At 41.3% G+C, this 18675-nt stretch overlaps 1 protein-coding gene across 2 annotated transcripts in view; it reads right to left on the bottom strand.

The window, feature by feature from the left end:
- abr (ABR activator of RhoGEF and GTPase) overlaps positions 1 to 18675 on the bottom strand; it is a 121683-nt gene that overhangs the window by 47820 nt on the left and 55188 nt on the right. For both annotated transcript variants that reach the window (XM_085364403.1, XM_085364404.1), the window contains exons 4-10: positions 17595 to 17780; positions 10134 to 10241; positions 8838 to 8898; positions 4450 to 4502; positions 3670 to 3810; positions 3245 to 3366; positions 321 to 489 (exon numbers count right to left, since the gene is read on the bottom strand). In XM_085364403.1, the coding sequence (XP_085220529.1) occupies positions 321 to 489; positions 3245 to 3366; positions 3670 to 3810; positions 4450 to 4502; positions 8838 to 8898; positions 10134 to 10241; positions 17595 to 17780 (840 nt within the window). The remainder of the gene's footprint in view (positions 1 to 320; positions 490 to 3244; positions 3367 to 3669; positions 3811 to 4449; positions 4503 to 8837; positions 8899 to 10133; positions 10242 to 17594; positions 17781 to 18675) is intronic.

The following is an 18675-nucleotide window of genomic DNA, read 5'->3' as shown; positions in this document are numbered from 1 at the left end:
AGCTGATGATTAAAACTAAAAGAAGCTGCTTTTAAAATAACCAAGTTCTCCTAATTGTGTGGCTCTTGGCCTCAAATGTATTTGTTTTATGCATATGTTAGAATTTAAAGATGAACATCAAAAAGCTCCTGTTATTCATAACAGGACCAGCAACTTTTCTTACTCTAAAGCTGTCTAGAACTGGGCTCCAAACCCTGAATTTGCCCCTTTATTCTTTAATCCTGGATCATCTCAAAATTAAACCCAAGATGGCCGAATAAGCCATTGTAAGCCTCGCGAATACATTGAATTGGGCTCCAAATGCCAGGAAAAAGGATTACCTTCTCTTTCTGTATCTCATTCTTTAAGACCGAGATCTTGATCTTCATCTCCTCAATCTCGTGCTCTGGCAGGACCTGGATGCTCGGGCAAGCGTCCGAGTCGTCCAGGGTTTGGAAAGTTAAGTCCGCTAGAGGGATGTACCACTTGCACTCATACTGCTGATGGCGACTGCAGAGAGACAGAGAGAGGATGGGAGGATGGAAGAAATGAAACAGAATTAGTCAAAATATTTAAAAAAAAAAAATTTTTTCTCTTTTTCAATCATGACTGAACTGAATGGACGCACAAAACCGAAGCAAACCGGTTTACAATTTGAAGCCACACTAACAAATGTTACACTTCTCTATTCAAACGTGTGCTCATTTGACCTCATTTCTTTATAGCCCACTCATTCAAAGTCACATTAATAAAAATGATGAATGCACAACATTATTTCCACAGGGGCTGAGGACACTAATGTGCACCGTCTCTAATGAGATTTTAATTAACATTTCTGAGTGCTGCACAGTCGACTCATCGACGACATAATACCTTCATCAGACGGCTAGTTTAAGCAGCTCGATGTCACAATGAATCCATACTAAACAAGCATGTGTTAACACTACCAGCGTCCTACATATAAAACTTACTGTCAACTATATGCAATTATTTAAACAATCAAATCAAGCAATCAAACTCAGTTTTAATGTTCTCATTTCTGTGATATTCTCTTCTGCATGTTGCACTCGCACCACTACAACCACCTGAAAGGTGGAGCCACTGTGGACTGGGAGTGGTTCAATACTCTGGCTTCTCTGGCCTGCATGTTAAAATGTCCTTGAGCAAAACAGGGAACACGCGTAGAATGACAAATGAGATTTTACTGATCTCAGTGCAGCAGCTACTCGAAACACAGTTTATCTACTTTATTTACTGCACTCGTTTTTTTCAGGCGTGCACTTTAACTGGAACTTCAAAGATTTGTTCAGCCATATCGACAAAGGACTCTTGCTCCGTGTTTAGTCTCATGTTCCCACTCAAAGCTTTCGCAGTGATGCAATCGGCTCCCACCAGAAGGACTTTGTCATTTCTTCATTAACGAAGTACATTAATTTTACATCCTCCCGCTGCAGATTATGGTCCCCTGATCTTCTGCCCCACCCACCCACTCCATTATCAAGCCCTTCTTGTTTACGCGCTCTTGGGTCTTTCGGGAAGTCCTTTTATGTTACAGACCACCGATTTGTTTCTGTTCTAATCAGACTCTGACACAGACTTAGAGAAACACAAAGAAAAGGGGGTGGAGCTAGGTTTGATACCTGACTGAGAAGGAAATGAATAAATCACCATATCAAATCATGTGGTTCTTTAATGCCAGACAGCAAAGGTGGTGCATATATAAAGAAATGATGAATTATCCAAGGTGCAGAATGTGCAGCGGGCAATCGTAAATCTGACTCATTCTAAAAATAATAGAGTGCAGATAATCACGGCTTTTGGCAGGGATTAGGGCTCCTCAGTGACTAAAGTCAAGGTGATTGAGTTTCTGGATGGTTGCTCTGTTCTGTGTGTGAGCGCGTAGGCTGTAGGCAGCACACTGAGATAACAACCCAGATCATATTATAGCCCCATTTACAGGTTTGGTAGTTATGGCAACACTATGTGTTCCTCCAAGTGAGGGGCGGCTGCAATTGACACAGAGAAACGGTGAATGTCAACCAAAGCAGGCACCAATCAGACGAAGGGGAGGCGAGTCGGTGCTGTAAGCGTGACCCTCGATCTACTGACATGTGTCAAAGATTGACACGCAGCAGCGCACACAAACACAAACATGAGCGATCTTTTTCTGTCAACTCTCTTTACTTTAACGCCTGCTCAGCTTGCACCCTGAAACACAACACCTTCAGTTTCTACTTACACCTTTTGTCTTCTTTTTTAAAATGTTTTTATTATTCATACATTTAGCATAACTCTGTCCTGCGTGTAGATCTGCTACTCTGCTGCACTGCTCAAAACAATACAGACAAAAATGCCTGCGAGTCTTTCTCTTTGTTACCGACGCTTCAAACACCACCGTGTTAGCCACAGCTGGAATCAGAGAGGGAGTGCGTCTTTCCGAAGTGATCCTTTCTGTTGCACGCCGGGTTTGATAGCTGATGTGGAAGGAAAACTGCACGACACACGGGCAGAAACACAGAGACGACGAAAAAGCGTGGATATTTAAAGAGGCAGAACCCAGTTCAACAGGCTTCATGAGCCTTGAGCTAAATAATAAAATGCATTGTTATGAAGCAGATAAATGTTTATGTTAACACTGGCATTTCTATCAATTTATAAAACAGTAGCTTATTTAACGTAGCTTAACATCCTAAACTGTGCAAGGTGGACAGAGTGAAGTGACACCGTGAAATGTATATGTAAAAACATCGCTGACGCCCTCCATTTAGAGGCTTGTGCTCGTCAATGGAAATTTTTGAAATAGCACACGTTTTATCCAGACTGAGTCTCATCATTTAGAAGTTGTTGAGCTGACTCGCTCAGAGTTTTGGAACTTTAGATCAGTGGCTGGGTGATTTTGAATTATTTCCCTTCACTACATCTGTGCACATTTGAAGATTTAATGAAAGTACGTTGCTGTGACAGGGAGCAAATGAAAGAAAGAGGCCATCACCGCCCAAAGCTCCTTAAGCCTCGAATGAATATACCTACAGTCTGCTTCAAAAGAAAACTCTGTGACAGAGCCGTGTCACCCTGCATTTTTCTCTGCCCCAAAAATTAATAAGCGACTCTTGTGCCGCACCATCCACGCCCCGTCCCCGTTCCACTTTCTGGCTTTCGCACATCATTTTAGCATTTTTCAGATGGGAATGGGGATAGGGGGGTGACGTTAACGATAATCGCGCTCACAGCTTTTCACACTGTCAGAGGATGAAGGTGGACTCACCCCACAGCCGTCTTTTTCATCTTGGCACAGAGCAGCAGATCGGTGAAGAGGAAGACGTGCCGTAGCTTCCTGGAGCTTTCCGACACCTCCACCAGGAAGCCATCCTTCACCAGCTGACGGGCCTGTAACAGAACTCTGTGTTAACTGTTGTTGTGAATCGAAACATCGTTGAGATTGTGGATTAATAAGTTGACTTACTAAATTAACATATATATTACAGTTTGCTTTACAGAGACGTGCATGTCTTTGTTTTTAACTTAAATGTTCCTTTTGGAGTTTTAAAGCAATGCAACCATTTATTATAGTTTTCTCAAAGTACCTAATAATATTTCATATGAGAGGAAAAGTGAAGACAAATGTTCTAAAGATATGAACATAAGTTCTCTATACTTGACAAGACGTGTTGTAAGAACACACACACAGACCTCGCCCTTGGGTGTAGTAACAGCAGTCCTGCGAGGGTCAATCTCCTCATTGATGGAGGAGAGGAAGTTCTGAGAAATCCGCAGAGCGTCCTGCAGGAGGGGGAAGTCCGGGTGGTCCTTTGGAGTGTGTTTCAGCAAATCCTGTGAAAGTACATTCAATCATCTAAAATATATATTTACCACAAAGCAACTGACCTTTGTGAGCAGAGATTCAGATTTAGTTTCATCTTCTCTTCGAAAACGTCATCGCGCTGCACAAACACAGACTCCTTACAAACACTAAAACAATCTTGTGTCTCGGTTTTTTCTTTCCTCCCAGATTAACATCAACCAATTTTCTTCTGTTTGTTTGCATACGTGACAAGAACATGACACACATGCTCATGCTGGATGCACAGAGCATCTTACTGTCAGCTTTCATGCAAACCTGATCATGCATTACACTACAGCGACCACACTGGACACATCCAGAGATCTCTGCTTTGCTTCGCTGGCACTTTCTACACCATTATTTCTCTTCCAAGGAGGTAGGCTGATTTGGACTGAGAGGACTCAGCGATAAACATCAAAAAGCAGGCTTTAGGCTTAATTCTTGCACGTCTTTTTAATCTCAGGGATGTGTTTGCAACCTGCTCCAATTATTATTTTTTGTTTTTTTATCTTGACACAGTTCTCAGTCTTTTCTCCACCCTAAAACACTAGAAGTAAGACATTTCTGCCAGAACAGCTTTAGATTCAGCTGATCCTTGAAAGCCATGCAAGTGCAAGCTGTGTACTCACATGAAGAACCAGGGTGCTTCTGGTAACACGGTCAATCGGCTTGTAAAGGAGAGCTGTGGGAGAGAGAAGAGGAGGGCTCTGAGTCAGTGTTGCTTACAGGCAAATCAATACATGCAGACACACACAGTAGGTCACAGTTTCACCGCTCGCACGAGGACAAAAATGTCCACTTTGGTTACTCTGAGCTAAACGCTGCTCTTACAGTCTGACTGCTGATGATTCTTAGGTTAACATTAAAGCCTAATGACGACGAGGTTCCAGCCTGAAGCACTGCTGAAGCAAGAAAAACACTTGATCATAAATAGCCTTGTAGGGGGGGTCAAGTAAAACACTGATTTCAATATGGGGGCAGCAAAGGTTTGTGCTACTGTTGTTCATCAGTTTAACAGCTGTACATATTCAGACATGGACATAAAAGCAAACACAAACAACACATGCAGACGGATGCATCTATAAAAAGTGCAATAAGACTGCCTCCTGCCAACATGCCACCCTCAGTGCCCCTCAGTCAGAGTTTAAGCCTGTATCACCGCACTTGGCTAGATTCCCTGGGGAAGGCTTTGCTGCTAAGGTGGTGTGAACAGCAGCAGCCGACATACATGACAGCTCTCTGTGACACACTCCCACAGACAGGGCAGAGTGAAGGATGGAGAGAAATAAAAGAAAAACAAATCACAGTGAGGAGATACGCAGGAGGAAAGATGGCAGACATGAGAACCTCTAAGAGGAGACAGAGAAGAAGCAAACAAGTCATGTAAGGAAACGCCTAAATTACCTCAAGGTCTCATAATAGCAAATATAATATCACACTACACATTCGATAAAGCACAGTAACACCCCTCTGCTCATGATCTAGAAACTGAGCGAATGCAATTAAGAAAAATTCCCACAAGGTCATAAACATTGTGAAATTATCTGAAAAAGTTCCACTTATTGATCATGCTAACCACCATTTATTCAAGTGAAAACAGAGTTAAAGCAGCTTATTTCTAAAGTGAAGAAGGAAAGCTGGCCCAGTGAAACAGAGAGGACTGATGTGTCTTCTGTATGCAGGCAAGCTTGCCCCACACTGACTGTGCTCTGCTCCCACAGAGAGATCTACAGCCAAAGCTACACTTCTATTTGAATTTTAAACTTTATCTATTTAAAGCATTCAATAACGCTCTCTTTATATGTACAGCGTTGTTCTGTCACTCGGATGCTTTTAAGTGTTTAGTATTTCCGCCACACCTCTGCCTGCGACTTACGAAATTAGCACAAGAGCAGAAACCTACAGTGACTATTATCAGATCTACTGATGAAACACGTCATATTAACTCTGCTTTTAAAATATACACTGGCCCACATGGAGTGTATAGAGGGACTTTGAGAGGGACTTGCAGTTGCTCTTTGAAGTTTCTCCAACGTTTGGTCATTAATGCCGCCTCCACTGAGGGTCATGGATCAGTGAACCAATACTGATACCTCCAGGAGGATTTACTACAGAGTCTGTATTGACTGCAAGGACAGTGAATATCTAAGTTGTTGTGTGTGTGTCTGTGTGTGCGGTATGTTGGCAGTTCTGTATTCATTTCAATGCAGGGAGGATTAGATGACTTCAGGATGACTTGAGTATAAGTACTTAAGCACAAGTGCCAGGTTTTGTACAGTTTGTGTAAGTAAGCTGCTGTATTTTTTGTGCCATATGTTGTGTCGCACGACAAAACGATATCTGAGCAAAAAGCTAATGCTAGCATGCTAACATGCAGTGTAGCATGTTCCGAATAACCGCAAAACGCAAAGTATAGCTGGAGCTAAAACAGGGGACACCGTCAAACTCCTTGGATCACAGGGCGACTGCACAGGTCACATTGTGACAAGCAACCTGTCTCCAACAATTGTTGCAATTCGACTGCAGTCACTTTCACACAGATTAGCAAAGGTTTGCAGGTAACTGTGATCTAATTTATAAACACGGACAGACGTTGCAATCAATCCAAGTCGGTCTGAACCAATAATATTCAGGCTGTACAGTATTCGTCATATACCAGTACTGCGCATTTAAATATCACAGTTGATCAATGATTAATGCTCATTTATCAGGAAACTATGAAAAATTAGACACATTTTGATTATTTTGGGGTTAAATAAAAAGTCATCAAAGCCATCGGCAAAGCATGCAACCAGAATTTTTTTTACATTACAAGTTTCAATCAGAGGCTGTTTTAAACTCAAGATCACATTTTACTGCTTTAGAGTCAAGTCAAGTCTATTTGCAATACTATGTAAGATAGGTTCATCCTTAATAGTCTTGGACCTATCAAGGAAGCTCAGAGATCTCAAACTTTACTTCTTTCTTTTTCTCGTCTCGTTTTCCTCTAGTTTTTCAACCATGCAAACATAATAATTATATACAAGAGATTTGAATAATGAAGATACTCTCCTGAATACAAAGACAGATTAAGGATTGCCACCTGAATGCTAATGTAGACAGAAATCTACTCAAGTTCTCTCCGAACGCAGGATTAAGCATCATCACTTTTTGACTCCATATCATGTGGAGTATCTGACTTGGATGTATTTTACAGACAAGGACGAGTTAAAAGTCTAGTCAAAAGTCAGGACGAGGGAGGATGAAGACACAAAGAGAGAGTGAGAATCAGATAGAGAGGGGGGGATTATTGGAAGTCGATGTCCTGTCCCAGTGAGGCGTGCCTGACTGGTCGTTTTTCCAAGGTCGCCTTGATGACTTGGCTGATGGACAAATAGTTAATCTTTGCTAACGAGGTGCTTGACCATGTGGGCGAAGTGTTTGACAGGACTTTTAGTCCTCAGTTAGGACTGCCAGGTTTCAGGCCTCAGTATTTTGGCAAAACTCTCAGCTACCAATGCCAGCCATAAGCCTGTGAAGGTGGGTGAGAAGGACAGGACAGAACTGATAACACAGAAGGAAATAAAGAAGGATTAAGAGAAAGTGAGAAAATGGTCATGGTGTAGGACATGAGTCCCCATTTACATTTAAAATATATCAGATTCTTGTTTGAGCAGGTATTTGTGTTTCTATCAACCTATCAGCCATTTACTGTAGCTGAGATCCTGTTAAATACTTTGGAAAGTTAAAAAAAAAGCTGATTGAGCAGAGAAAAGAAACAAGGGGAAAATAATAAAAGAAACAAAGAGAGTAGATAGAGGAGGCATTTGTTGCAAAGTTAAGATAGAGAAACCCCTCGGCTGACCCACCAGGTAATTAATGTACTGTAATATAAACAGCAATCAAAGGAAGTGCCTTGGGTATTGACACACCCTGATTGTTAAGGGCATATGAGACTAGTTTCATGACACATAGCAGCCATGTGAAACTACAGCAAACCAAAGACGTCATTTTAAAATCATCTAAAACAAGAAAGATGAGAAAAGAAAGAATAAAACAACTGGGACAGGTTGATTATTCCTCATCTGCAATGCATAAATTAACAGACACTTCACAGGTACATGCCACTGAAATCTGAAGAATGAACACTCACCCAGCCACTCTCAGCCCGACAGAGTCGCACAGTCTACTCATCTTATCTGCTAATGACCGTCTACAGCTCTACCCACCAAACTGAACGCAATCCCCAAAACGGCCGAAGTTACCAAGGCGCCAGCAGAGTACAGGCACGTACCGCGACAGACAACCTCTCTCTCTCTCTCTCACACACACACACACACACACACACGTACGTTCCAATCCTCTTGAGATAAGTATTCTGTACGAGGAGCAGCCTGGGGCCAGCAGTCCTTATACAGACTAAACGTGCCCAGCTTGTAAACAGACAGATACATTTTGAAGATGCTCTCTATTGTATGTTCTATATGATCGAAAGACAGTCGTATATGACTGAGTGAACACCACACTCCAGAGGCTCATCACTCAAAAAGCTCATCACAGGCATGCAAATGTTCAGAAAAAGCAAAATTCCTTAGCAAGCATGAGCACAAAAGTCCAAACGTCAGTCTGACAGCTAATTAATAACTGCCTCCACACAGTCTATCATAAGCGCCGTAAAAGCTGTAGATGTCCTAACAGATACCCGATGTCAAAAAGCGGGAAGCTCATAACATGCAGTCGTTACCGTATGTGCAGTTACAACACAGTCTGAGGACCAGAAGCACCTCCATATCCCTCTTCTCCTCTCCTCACTCTACACTCCTGCTCACTGCCTCCTTTCTCAGGCACAGAGAGAGAGAGGGAGAGAGGGAGAGCGAGAGAGAGAGAGCAGACTCACACATGCACCAGTTTGCCTCCCAGAGCTCACCACTGCATACACAAGAAGAAGAGGCAGGGCTGGAATCTTAAAACAGCAATCCAGCCTAGACAGAGACACACACACACACACACACACACACACAAGCAAACACCAACTTACCCTCCATTGAACTAGTTGTTGTACAGACTTTGGAGTCTTTAGGACCTTTTACTTTGAGGTTCTGAAAGAAATAAAAGAGTGGAATAATCAATTTAATTAATTGTGCACACTCACAGGATTGTGCTGCACTTGCTTGGCTGAGGCTGAACTAATGGAAGTACAGGATCAGTGCATCCAACTGAGACAGCTGAAAAAGACTGGGCACGGGAACTTTCACAAGTTTCCCATTAAGTAAATAATACCACCAACAAACCTCTGCGGCAGGTCCCAAAAAGCTGATTTGACTCATCTGGACGGGAGGAACGGTACATTTGTATAATGACTGAAAAGGTCCGTTTCTTGATCATTAATAGGCAAATGACCACTGATCAAAGATTTGATCATTGGCCATGAGTACCATTCACAGAGAGTTGGGGAATGGCTGCAGTCACAGCATCGTAAGATGGTGAAAGATGTACCCTTTGCTGGTGTATAAGATAACAGGGAGTGGAAAGTTGGATGCTTAAAAATGAAAGATGCCCATGCTCCTTAAAGGATGATGAAGATGGATAATCATAGTTAGATTCTGTAAGCACTTTCCTTTACTGTAATGTCTTTGCCTCTCGATCTTTGTTGAACACACCTAACAATAAGGAACAATCTATAACTATATCCTGTGTTGACCTAAGGCGTGAAAAGCTAGCATGTAAACAAGGGGCATGAGAGGTTGTGTTACTATCAGTCACTTCTGCCACAAACATTTTCAGCTAATTAACATCACTGACACCTTCCCAGCAATCCCCAAATACACATACTCTTTTGTTCTGAACGCTCAAAATATTCTCTGCGCTTCAAGTGCGTGTAGTCGTACCGTACAGTAAACTCAGACTAGCCTGGATGTTTTTTCTGTGAATGTAACCTCTCATCGTTCTGTTACCTAATACGCTTGCTGGCTAAGTGCTGTCCCAAGCACATTTGAACACAAATACCTCTTAACTGTGTTTTCAACAACGGTTCCTCAAAATAAGACCACATTTCCCATAAACACTGCTGTTTCCTGCCAAAAAGAGGACGTTTCGACTCGCCTGGTTTGTGTCGTCATCTATTTGTTCTCCTGTTATCTTCACTGAAGAGAATTCATATAATGGCTTAAGACCCTTGAGACCAGTGAAGGGGAGGTTTGATGGATCCGTATTATTACTGCGCCAAGTTTGATATGCTGATGTTAAAATGCAGTACATAGCAACAAAATGACATGTTTGCTATTTAAAAGTTCTCTTGTTACACGTTGTTTAAAATCATGGAGGCTGAACTCACCTCAGATATCTTCTGGAACTGGCTGTTGGCTTGGCTGCATTTCTCTGCCGTCTCCAGCGCCACCTTGTAGTTGTCCACAAAGGCCTTGTACACGCCCAGCTGGCTGGCCTGGAGGAAAGCAGAAGCAAAGACGTTCAGGAAACAACAACGAGAAGGTGTGAGGCAAACTAAGACAACGATGATGGCATTTAGTCTTCTCTCATTTTATTCAAATTGTTAAATGAACTCCGGAGACTCGGGAAGTCAACACAAGTATGTCATTGCACTGATGGCAACTAAAATAAAATTCAGCAAGCCCTACTTTGCATTCACCTTAAATGATCACTTCCAATTCAATTTAAATTCATTGAGTCAACACATATAGTCTGATCACATTCCCATAAAGCCACTTCACTAGCAGCGCTTTGCAGTCCCTCCTGATTGAGTCCCTCTCCCTCTCTATCCTCTTCTCTTTCATTAACAGCCCCTCTCTCTGCAGCACTGTATGTGCATTGTAACACAAGCTGCAGACCAGCAGTGCATGAATATGCATCCTGCTACAGCTATGCTTGAATGCCTAGGCTGAAGAGCTGACTGCATCCTATTAAAGCAATGAGATTGGATTCAGCTGAATAGAGTGCATGAGTAAGACTTTTGTCCTTAAACTCCATGTCCTCTTATTTTCATTTCCTCTCCTTCCTCTTCCCTTCGGAGTGAGAAGTAGAAAGTTGGGCTCAAAAGCAAAGACGTGAGGGAAGTGTGCGGCCTCATGCGGCATTTGAAACATGTTATAGCAACAATCGATGGAGGGAAACATCAGGACACAAATATGTGATGTGACAAAACCGTCAAACCACGTAATGTGTGACACTGACTACAAATGAGTGAAACAAATGTCACCACGCGTGGATTGTCTATTTATAACTGGAGACTATTTTATGTCAAACCAAAACTGTGGATGGAAAAGAGAAACCACGGTGTGTCATAGCTGAATTTCCAAAGATGGAGATTTGGCAGCTTGGCTGGAAAGAACAAACCAAGCAGAATGACGTTATGAGATTTCATGAGTTCAGTATGAAAGCGGTGTCAGTCACAGTCCAGACAAAACGCCCACGCTTTAGAAAACAAAAATCACAGGTCAAAGTGGCAGGACAGAAAACAACAGGTCGTGTTTGAAAGTGAACGTGGGAAGTAGAACATGAAGAAACACAGGAGAGAGACTTTTCAGCTGGTAGAAGAGCCTACGGACTATTTAAACCCACATGGACACGTTTGCCAGCTTAGAGGTGCCTTTTTTTTTTAAAATTGCATGCAGCTTTGAGAGCAACACGAACCCTCAACTAAACACTGTAGTGAATGTTTTCAGAGCACTCGCCACTCTTTTAAAGCACACCAAGTGATCAGCTATAAGCAACAAAGATCAACAGCAGCAAAAGAACCATATGTAGTGAATGAAAACTTTAATATTATATGACATCAGTAACCAAACAATATGTCTTGTTCTTTTCCAAACAATGCCAAATACGAGCACACTGCTTGCAGACCTTTTTTCTTTATGTTTAAAAATCCCAACTCCACAATTAGATTGTCCATCAATATGTGCAACGTCCTCCGTTTTCTACAGTGGCCCACAGTTTCCTCTATCGCCAAGATAAAATCTTCCTTCTTCAGACAGTTGTGCACAGGTGTGTGCAGAGTACCATCAAGTCAGCCACAACACTCACACTAAAATGGTGCAACCACTTTTGAGGTTTTGCTAACACGTGACCACAAACCACATGGCATTAAGTTGGCTGCCATTTTGTGACAATCGTGGTGACACTGTAGAATCATGTGAATAAGGCACCAGCCACACAGGCCTAGAAATGGGTATTCCCCAACCAGTTGTGAGCACTTGCTAGAGGTCGATGTAGTCGCTGGGGAAATGACTGGTCTAAAGTCCTAAAGCCAACCAGCCAGTGACTCCCCCAGTCGACCACCTTTTTCTTAATTAAAGTGACTGCTTTGGTCACTGGGTTCATAGTTTGATTGGCCTTGTCCTCAAACACTGTCCAGCTACTCTCTGAGCTGCAATAAAACTGTGAAAAGTTTTGCAAACTGGAAGTAATAATAATAATAATAATAATAATGGATTGCATTTATAGAGCGCTTTTCGAGACCCTCAAAGCGCTTTACAATTCCACTATTCATTCACTCTCACATTCACACACTGGTGAAAGCAGGTACAGTTGTAGCCACAGATGCCCTGAGGGCAGACTGACAGAAGCGAGGCTGCCATATCGCGCCATCAGCCCCTCTGGCCATCACCAGTAGGCGGTAGGTGAAGTGTCTTGCCCAAGGACACAACGACCGACACTGTCCGAGCCGGGCTCGAACCAGCAACCTTTCGATTACAAGACGAACTGCCAACTCTTGAGCCACGATGGAGAAAGTTTTCCTCCAAAATAAAAGTTGCACCTTTTGAAACATGTTGGCTACGGTGCTGAGGCATTTCTTCACATTTCACTACTGCTCGGCTAGAAGTTAGCAAGTATTTGCAGACAGACATGAAAAACTAAAGGGAACTGCTTACAACCAAAGCAATTACTTGGAAGTTTTTGGTACGGCATCTTCTTTCTAACAGATTTCACCCATGGAGAGCAAATAACCTCCACAAAGCACTAACAACCAGTTGGGGAATAGACATTTTCCCCTAGAAATCAGTGTTTGTCTCATATTCAAACCTCACGTAAAAAATTCTAATTATCTAGCACTTGTATAAGTTTTGTCTACTTTCTTTAAGGTAGCCAACACTGTATTACCCTCTTCTTACTATTCTTTCCTAAACAAATTATAATAATGTCGAAATAAGTCTAAGGACAAGAAAAAAAAAACCTATGAAGGTATACTTAATGCTAATAGTATGCTAATGCTACAACTCTACAAGATGATAGAGTGTTAGCATGCTAAAGTCTACTACTGACAATGGTAAAATGGTTATCTGCCTGATCTAAAGCTGTTCTAGTGTTTACCACGTTTGCCTTCATAGTTTTATTCTATTATTCCTGACCTCAAGAGACGTTCATCCATAATTCACAAAACCTTAGTTACATTCATAACTCTCAATTAGCATGCTAGCAACAGGCAGTATAAAACTTGCATGTAGCTTCCTGGTCAGAAGAATTAAGTAAATCCAAAATTATCTTAGACTTGTTTTCTATCTGAGGATATCGCATGGTGATATCTATGGTTGAAGAAGAAAAAAAGAAAGAAGAAAAAAAAAGATTTCTGGTCCCATAGAAATTTCTGGCTTGATATCTGTAAATTTTCTGGTGAATTTAAGGACTCAGTCACTCATTTTAAGTCATGCTGAAAGAAAGAAATACACCATCAAGTAATATTATAAGTAATAAATATGATAAATAACTCAAGTCTGAATTGAAAATCTTGGTCGTACCATGTTTTAAAATAGAAGAATACTTGTGGTATGAAAACGCACGCTCATTGGCTAACGAGTTATCAATCACACGTCATTAGCATGTGGTTTCACAGTTAAACTTGCACTTTGTTACACCCAGTTTTTTTTGCAGCCAAGAAAGTGATGGCAGAAACACTAACTTGAGGTTTTACAAATTGGGACTTTAAAAACATCAGGTGAAACCATGTTAGACAGGTACATCTTTGATATTGTCTGAGGTGTTAAACACGAGGGTGAACGCCCAACATAATGGGGAAACTAGCTTTGCTAGTATTTTTTCAGGTTTGCTCAAATTTCGATTAGGCTTAATTTAAATTCTCTAAAGCTATTACAACTGAGCCTGGCTGCAATATTTAATGCCTGTGCTGAATTTGAGTAAGCTTCAGTTGCTGTGAAAATAACCAGCTACTAAAATCCATCAGCAAATATATGATTAAAAACATTATTATGTGGCTGCACTATACATAGTTAATAGTGACTACTGTGTAAAAGATGGAGTTGTGGTACTGTTTTTATCAGCACCACATCCACAGTAAATTGAACCTCTCCTACTTTGTGCCTCTAGAGCGACTAGGACTATAATAATTCGCTCAGACAAATGCATCCCTTGCAGACACAGGCTATAGCTAAGCCTTTCTCTCATCTGAGAAAAGTGAAAAACAAACTTGGACCTGAAGCAGGTCTTTATCCCCGTCTCGGCCTGTTTTCTGTAACCCTGCCTGTCCTTGTTGCTCCAGTGGCACCCATACTGCTGACGAGGAGCAGCAGGGAGCAGACCAGCTAATTAAACTGCCATCTGCACTCTCACACAGCCACTCTGACTAATGTTTTGCTGAAACACGACATATTCATGTACGCACAAATACACACCACAGATGGGAGCTGATGACTACACTAATAGGTGCCGCTTAGCGCTGGCCGTCCACAGTGAGGAGGGGTCTGTTGAATAGAAGTACTTAAACTCATAGGAGTTTAAACAACTGTATCAAAACTGTGCTCATTTTCTCTCCTGTTAAATCTTTCACTAACACCAACATACTTCATCTCTGAATATTCATCATTTCCTCTTATTAATTAAAGTGCTTCATCAAATGTTTTAATCATAAAGATAAACATCAAGCTGTTAATGAAATATTATTATTAATATCCAAGCTTTAAAAATGTCCTATACATGGGCGAAGTAAAAACTCTTAAAGTCTATTTAACATTTTCTTCATCACAAACAAACGCTGAGTTTCACACGTCTGACTAAGTCATGGTGAATAACAGTTGCTTACATCAAAAAGTACCTGAAAACCAAAACTGAAAATGAGATCTACTCCCTAAAGAGCTGTGTTTTTAATTAGAATGACCTTACCAGGTTCCTCAAAATGACACCATGAAAACATAAGGAAAACGACGTTCTCACTTCTGTGGTGTGAAACCAAAGGGGCTGGTATGTGAACACATACATTCAACAGTGTGATAAACGCATATATATACACTGATCAAGAACGTTAAAGGAACTCTTAAATCACACATCAGATCTTAATGAATTAACCTCTTTCTAGTAGATGCACCGATGGTATAAATTTAAAAATCCTAGGTGATTTTCTGAAAAGTTGACCTCTGACATTAAGATTAAGGTCACCGGGATTCAAACTTGACCAAGCTTTTTAGCAGCTGCATCCATGGTACCACTTTTAAAACCTTATGTCACATCTTTGTTTTCAATAGATTTTCAGAAAACTTGACCTCTGATGCTGATACGTAATGACTGATCGCAGTCTAAAATAAGGCCGTATTACAGTAACAGGACTAAAAAGAAGGCTCCAGTTAGAGCTGGGCGATATGAGATTTTTTCATATCACGATATGTTTTTTTCATTTCAGGCGATAACGATATCTATCACGATATAAGCCAAATAACTATATTTGTAAGATTTAAATGTGCCGTTGCTCACAAGTAAAATGTGAAATAATCAGCAGCTTGTTTTTATTTATTTATTATATTATTTATTTCCCATAATAAGTTCAACAGGGTAGATGTACTTAAGGAACATGAGACTTTTTCAGATAAATAAAGGCAAATATTGCAAACTACACAAAAGGCAGCCGCTAAAGCGTTTAAGTTTCAAAATAGAACAAACGAAACAGACTAAATTGTCAATTCCACTTAGAAACAAAATATGAATTCTAAAAATAAATCTTAGTTTGTTTTACAGAAGAACAGACAAAACTGACTAACTTTTGTCAATATCAAATAAACTGAGAACTAAAAGGAAATTCTCAATCTCTCCTTGTTGTATAGCTGAGCTTTTCAAACAGTTTTAACAGTTACTTTAGTCTGACAAAAGCCGAATGACGAATTAGCGCTTCCAGTCAGAGACTGAGGCTACGTCCACACGTACACGGGTATTTTTGAAAACGGAGATTTTCCGTTTCCGTTTTAAAAAATAATCCCGTCCACACATAAAGGCAGAAATGAAGGAAAACGCTGCTATGAACATGCCAAAGCAGCAGGTGGCGCTAGATTCCTAACCGTGCAGAAATGTTGGCCAATCAGAAGTCTAGAAGCCTCGGTGGGAAAAAGTAAACAAAGCTGGGGCATAGAAGCAGAACCGAGTCGTATGTGTGGAGGGACAGTAACTGTGTGTATATGTAAGCATTTAAACACTGCGGAGAGTAGAATTAACAGTATTGTAGAAATTCATTTCACCGAAACAATAACGTGGCGCACAGTGTGACGCATGCACCAGTTCATTGTATTTCCAGACTTGCTTTCGGCACAATTTACAGTGCACGCTACTCTGTTTTTTGTCAGACTTGAAATAGCCGAAATACCTTCACACTACGGAACTTCTATGGCTCTTCCGTTCGACAATCTCTCCGGCGTTGGAACCATTATCTGTTTTCTCTTCGGTCACGCTCGGTTGATTTTTCTAGTCGGCACACTCATTTCCTCCATTACCCGCTGGCTGCTTCCCAAACAAACACACATGCGGCTTGGCACTTGTGCTGTACGTTACAAGTCACGCGACGTGACGCTGCGGCTGTGATTGGTTCGGCTCTGTGCTACTTAATTTGGATTGGCTGATCTTTTTTTTTTTTTTTTTTTTTTTTTTTTAGAGGACAAGAGCGGCGAGGTCTATCGCGATAGCTTAATTTCTCTATCGAGTAAAAGTTATATCGCGATACATATCGTTATCGTTCTATCGCCCAGCTCTAGCTCCAGTATATACTTGGTTTTGTTGACTTCTTGTGTCCAAGGCTCCCAGCCTTAGAGCAAAGCCCTGTTGTTACCAGCAGCTAAAATAAACTTAAAGCTTTCTGCTCCCGCTTTTCTAAAGACAGTTGGTGCTCTCGCAGAGTTTCCAGTCAAGGAAAATTACAAACCACAGTGTTACCACCTGTCTGTACACTCACAATGAAGGATCGGTACAAACTGTGCAGGTGTATATTTCAATGACACCAGCCACTCCACAGCTTGTGTTCCCAAAACATTAAAACTGGTCCACCCAACTAAATAATTACTGACGGGTGCCTCAGCCTTTTCACACCTTATATACAGATTAATTTTATTCCACCAAGAAAACATTGTCCAGCATACGTACATACGCGGTGTTATGCGTCTCTTCAAATCACATTATCCACTGCAAATCTGACATTACACCGCTCTAACCAACTTAGTGACGAGCCGAGGCCTGGAAACCGTCTAATTCCACACACAGGCACATTTACATGCACGTTACAGTGCCGCTGTTCCATTATGTACTGAAAGCACCTGTTTAATCCACTGCAAGTATGACAGCGTGATAGTTCAGAAGCTGCAACTTTTCTGCTAATGTGCCCAGGCCACAGTCACGGGGGCACGCGTCAGTCACTTACGCACACTGAGTCTAATTAAGACAAGTGATTCACAAAGTACAAACAGTGAGAAGCCTGACAATTCTCCGTTTAACAGCCATTTACATGTACCCTGCAAATGACGGAGAGCGAAATAAAAGATCCGCACACCGTCATTTGTGTCACCCACATCAGACTCACCAGCTTCTGGAACAAATGTCCCACGGTGACCTTCTCGTCCCACTGCTGGATGCTGGGTAGGAGGGCGTCGTAGAACTCTTTGTGGATCTCGAAGATGTCCTGGATTTTGTAGAAGATGGTCTCTACCTGCTGGATGGTCAGGACAGGCTGAGAGGTTGTGGCTGTTGCTTTCAGGGGTCGCATGGGCTGGAGAGACAGGAGACTCAGGTAATAAGGGGGGCTGCCAAAACTCTAGCCTAAATTAGTCATATATAAAGTATGAGATTGATGAACACAGAAAATGTGTTAAAATCATCCCTAACATCTGATCAGGCCAACAAAAAGGACCTATTAGGACCAGTGCCAGAAAGGGAACGTCTAAATGCGTCACTCTGTGATAAGTATGTAATCTGAGCCTCTTTTCATCTGGGTGACAGTCTTCTCCTTTGTGTTGTTTGTACTCGGGCAGATTGCAGGCCAACTCAGTTAATCACAGTGATGTGTAGACTGGTCATGTTGGGCGTGCGTGGGGACGATGGCTCTGAATTACAGTGCAAACAGAAAGGCTTTTTACGTCAGCTCTCTAGGGCTAATCATGAGTCACCCTCCTACTGTATTAAAGCACATGAGACAGGTTGGATTATTTTTAAAAGCACCGACAATCAATATGTCTGTCCTAGTCTATGTAAGACGGCAAAAGCAGTCGGCTGAAAATTCCTCATTCGATTTAACCAGAAAGTATTTGGAGACTAGTGGTCCTAAATTTCATCTCCTTGGTGGAAAATAATAGTCATCATATATCAAATCAGCTGGAGCAGCTGAGGTGATGTTTAAACATTTTTAATGAACCCATGTTTATATCAAGAAAATAGGAAAGAGAGACTCTCTTGTGATCTACTTCCCAGTAAGTGTAAATGAACCAACACAGTACAGGAAGATAATTACTTCCTAGACTGTTCCAAATTTATCACCATAATCATCCACATTGATTGGGATCGTCTTGTTACTTGGTTGTCTTACAAAAACAAACAAATAAATAAAATCATTACATTTACAAACTCTACCAAATATTCTTAGAGTAAAAAAAAGAAAAATCCAGTCA

The sequence above is a fragment of the Diplotaxodon limnothrissa genome, linkage group LG10 (genome assembly GCF_057381915.1).
Source record: "Diplotaxodon limnothrissa isolate DT_005_m linkage group LG10, D_limnothrissa_male_GT1.1, whole genome shotgun sequence".
Lineage (NCBI taxonomy): Eukaryota > Metazoa > Chordata > Actinopteri > Cichliformes > Cichlidae > Diplotaxodon > Diplotaxodon limnothrissa.
Note: the sequence above shows the minus strand (reverse complement) of the source record. Positions and strands in the feature narration are given on the sequence as shown.